The 4,381-nt window shown below is 37.2% G+C and overlaps 1 protein-coding gene across 1 annotated transcript; it reads left to right on the top strand.

Moving 5' to 3' along the window:
* The first annotated feature begins 226 nt into the window (after nt 1-226).
* On the top strand, nt 227-959 carry LOC145127777 (uncharacterized). Its single transcript, XM_079062910.1, has 2 exons — nt 227-425; nt 676-959. The coding sequence occupies exons 1-2, from the start codon at nt 227-229 to the stop codon at nt 957-959; spliced, it is 483 nt and encodes a 160-aa protein (XP_078919036.1).
* Nucleotides 960-4,381: the final 3,422 nt, after the last annotated feature.

A 4,381-nucleotide genomic window follows, 5' to 3' on the forward strand; every position in this document is an offset into this window, starting at 1 on the left:
GCTATGTTTTTACATGTTATAGGACATAATGAACGTTTTCGAGCAGTTAAAGAAAGATTTCATCACTCCACACAAAAGATTCATTAATGTTTTCACGAGGTCCTACGTACAATGATGTGTTTTGCAAGAGAAATTATATTACCAACCTCGTTTACTCCAACAAGAAATACCTCAGAACGACATAGACGGCTAATACGCATATTTCCCGAAGCAATAGGTGCACTAGATGGAACACTTATACATGCAGTTGTGCCCGTTGATCAACAAACTCGCTATATGGGAAGAGGAAAAGGTAATCGGAATTTGTGATTTTGATATGATATTCACCTTTGTATGGGCTAGATGGGAGGGCATAGCACATGATTCAAAAGTTTTAAAAGAAGTTGCATTTAATCCGACTTCTGGATTTCCATTCCCTCCACCAGGTTTGTAATTTTTCTATAAGTTTTATTATATATATTCTTTATATGATATCTTTGTGAATCATCAATAGATAAATACTACCTTTGTGATGCCGCATACACCAACACCCATGGATTTATGGCTCCCTACCGCAATACTAGGTATTGGTTAGCCGACTTTCAAAGAAACAGAGCTTTAACTAAGGAAGAAAACTTCAATCATGCTCATGCACGGCTTAGAAATATCATTGAACGTGCTTATGGTGTCTTGAAGGCGAGATTTCCAATTTTAAAACAAATGGCTCCTTATCCTTTTCCAATTCAAAGAGACATAGTCATTACTTGTGTTGCGGTCATAATTTTATAAGGAAATACAATATTCAAGATGACTTATTTACAAGCTTTGAACAAAACACTATGGTTACTCCTGATGTGGAAGATCGAGGAAATGATGGACAAAACATACAAGGCATAGAATGGGGTTCAGAAGCCGTTGATTATATGACTAATTTGCGTGACCAGATTGCTAACCAATTACTTTCAAATGGTTCAAGTTAAATGATGTATTTTTTTTATTATGTATGACAATTTGTATTTGGATTTCATATTACACTTTGTATTTGGATTTTAAATGATGTATGTTTAACTTGAATTTTATGTGATAATTTGTATTTTTATAGTTATTTTATCCAGCACAAGGGACAACACAAGGGTAATATGGTCATTTTTATCATTCAGCACAATCAGTCAGATAAATAATCCAACAACATAAACTCAGTCAGATGTGGACTCAGTCAGCATTTCTAACCCAGTCAGCTTCTAACTCAGTCAGATTTAACCCAATCAGTAACTATCAAACGACCCCTAAATATTACTTGACTAATCGGCTGTCTGCACACAAATCATCCATGAAACTTCCACCAACCCTATAGCACTTGTGTATGCTAATCATACATAACACTGGATCCTATAGACAGTCGGATACTTGATTCTAACCTAATCCCTTCATCAAACAAGAACAGTAAATAAGGATAAACCAAACATTCTCATGCTATAGAATCTTAGTTACGTACAACTATGAGGCATACACTAAGCAACTACAATAATGATGTCAATTTCATATAAGGAAGAACCCTAGGCTATCAGGCATCATATAATCAGCCAATTCTATCATGAAATTCCTAAAGATCCCTAGCTTATCACTAGCATGTTGTTCTAACATATCACAATATCAAATAATAGTGTGGTAATTTGGGGTCTACTTATTGGCTCCGACTGATCGTACACATCACATCCTCTTTTGATTATTTTGAAAACAATTTAAAAATCATTTTTAAAACCTTTTCCTTAGTTTGAGATTGGATTCACACAAGTGTTCCTCCAATTCACTCAAACCAAGGCTATGATACCAACTTGTAACATCATAAAAATCACAAGAAATTTAAACTTTTTAAATCAACCCAAAATCATAAATTGTTTTCAAACCATGTTTTTCCAAATATTTTCCAAACATCAGAGTCTCCTAAAATCATAAGCCATAAATAAGAGGATGTGTACGGTCACACCTTTGCCTTCTCGACATCATCCGAAGTAGCTGAAACCATAAATCCAAAACTCTAAGCCAACACTTAGTGAGTTCCTCCAAAGTACCACCACATAAACATAATAACAAACAACATGCATACAGAGCCTTCAGTCTGATTGGAACGTCGCGCCGACCTACAAAATATCTGAACCGCTCACATAACCTTCAGCATGACTAGAACGCCTAACCGGGCATTCAGCCTATCTGGACTGTTCTCCGGGCCTTCGGCCTGACAGATATGCCTCTCAGGCCTTCAGTCTATCCGGGCCGCCCTGGGTCTCTTGGAATTCAGTCTACACTGGTCCGCCTCAACCCAACCACACATACATGTCGACATATAGACAACAGATAAACATATATAACCAGTCAATAGACAATAAGGTAGATCTAAAGCTCACTAAGCATAGCATCATCCTATATACCAGGATACCGATCTAACAGATCACTACAACATGATAACATACTATCACATAACAAGATATCCATTCCAATGGGCCGACCTTGGTGCCTTCGACCGCAAGTACAATGAGGAAAAATCACCTCACAGACTGGACAAAAGCTGATGAGGTCTCAACTCTGAATCTGAGCTCTAACCGTCACCTATTCTAGCCCTGTTGAAATACCCGATATCGCGAATTACCCGCCCGATTTTTTCGGGTAACGGGTAAATCGGGTATCAGGTAAATTTTTTCGGGTAATCGGGTAACCCAATTTTTTTCCAGGTCGGGTATAAGGTACGTTTTTTGGGTTTCGGGTATACCCGAATTACCCGGATTATCTTAAAAATTCCTTTTTTTCATAGAGCTTGTACTAGTTTTTATTGCAACTAACAAACTCATTATCTTGACGAAACTTCAGAACATAGCAAAACTTATGGCTACAATTATCTTAAACTTTTTAAACTTTTAAACTAAGATCTTTAAGTATTTATTTTTTAACATCTTATTAGATAAGATTAAGCTGTTAAAAGATTACTTGATATCTCAAGTATTATTGACTAAAAAATCTCAATGTTCAAAGTTTGAGTAACTTCGTTTATGCCTTGTTTGTTTATATAAACAAGACTAATAGAGCACGACATATTTATTTCAATAAATTTATTTTTAGGTGCCATTAAAAAAAATTATATATTTCGGGTAATACTCGAATTAGCCAAACCCACATTACCCGAATTTAATTTGGGTCGGGTAACGAGTATTTTTTTTAACATGAAAAAACCCGAATTACCCGAAACCCGAAAAATTACCCAATCAACAACCCTAACCTATCCAACCAAATGACCAATCTCAATCAAAACCCCAAAATACCCATAAGACAAACTTGGTCAAAGTCAAACTTCCAAGGTACGTTGGGCGTACTCGAGCATTGACCACCATCAGGGTGGTTGACCACGTGCGTGATGCGTACTCTAGGTACGCTGGACGTACTCCCAGATTTCCCAAACTCTTATTAAGAGCTTAATGGCTTAAACTCTCACGTCCATCTTTAAGATCCATGGCTAAAATACCCTCATGAGTCATAAAGTTTCCAACTTTATGACTTTGCATGCCCATTAAGTGCTTAAATCAACTTCTTAATCCATTAAGACCTTCTAAATGATGCATGGAGCAAAACCAACCATTTAGAACCCATTTTTATGACTCAAGCACCTCCCTAAGGTGTGAAAGGACGGCTTAATGGGTCCAGAACAGTCCATGCTCAAGAATCACCATTTTGGGACCAAAAAGCAACTTAAAAGAGTAAGAATCTAGATCTACATGATGGAGAGTAAAGTTGCAAGCTTTATACCTTCATGATGTTACAAAAATGGTAGAAATCCCATATCTAAAGTGCTCTCAACTCCAAGATCTTCTCACCACCTTCTTCTTTCTTCAAAACTCTCTTAAAGGCTCAAAAATGGATCTCTTGCTCTTAGGGTTGCTTGGGGGTCGATGTCACCGAAGGAGATTGGGTAAGAAGAAGATATGAGACCTTAAGGATGCTTAAATATGAGCCAAAACCCTAAAAATTAGGGTTTGCATGCTTTCCACGTACGCCCTACGTACGAGGTGTACGCCTAGCGTACTAAGGCGCGCCCTAGTACACTTAGCGTACATACATACACACAACATACTCCTCCAGTCCCAGATATTACCAAAATGCCATCGTGGGCCCTTTTGCACTCTTTCTTAACTTAAGGACCAAAATGCAATATAATTCAATTATAGGGTCAAAATTAGAAGTACCTCATCATTGGGATGTTACATGCGATAGGAGAAATTGATTTCTTTAATTCTTTCATTCTTTCCTACTATTAATTCCATTGTTCCCTCTTTTTTTCATACCAAAAAATATCACCACCACCACCATTGAGGTGGTGGATGTCGCCATCGGTTGCCACTTCCATGATAGCAGT

Source organism: Lactuca virosa, chromosome 7 (assembly GCF_052849685.1).
Source record: "Lactuca virosa cultivar CGN04683 chromosome 7, Lactuca_virosa_CGN04683_v6, whole genome shotgun sequence".
Classification (NCBI taxonomy): Eukaryota; Viridiplantae; Streptophyta; class Magnoliopsida; order Asterales; family Asteraceae; genus Lactuca; species Lactuca virosa.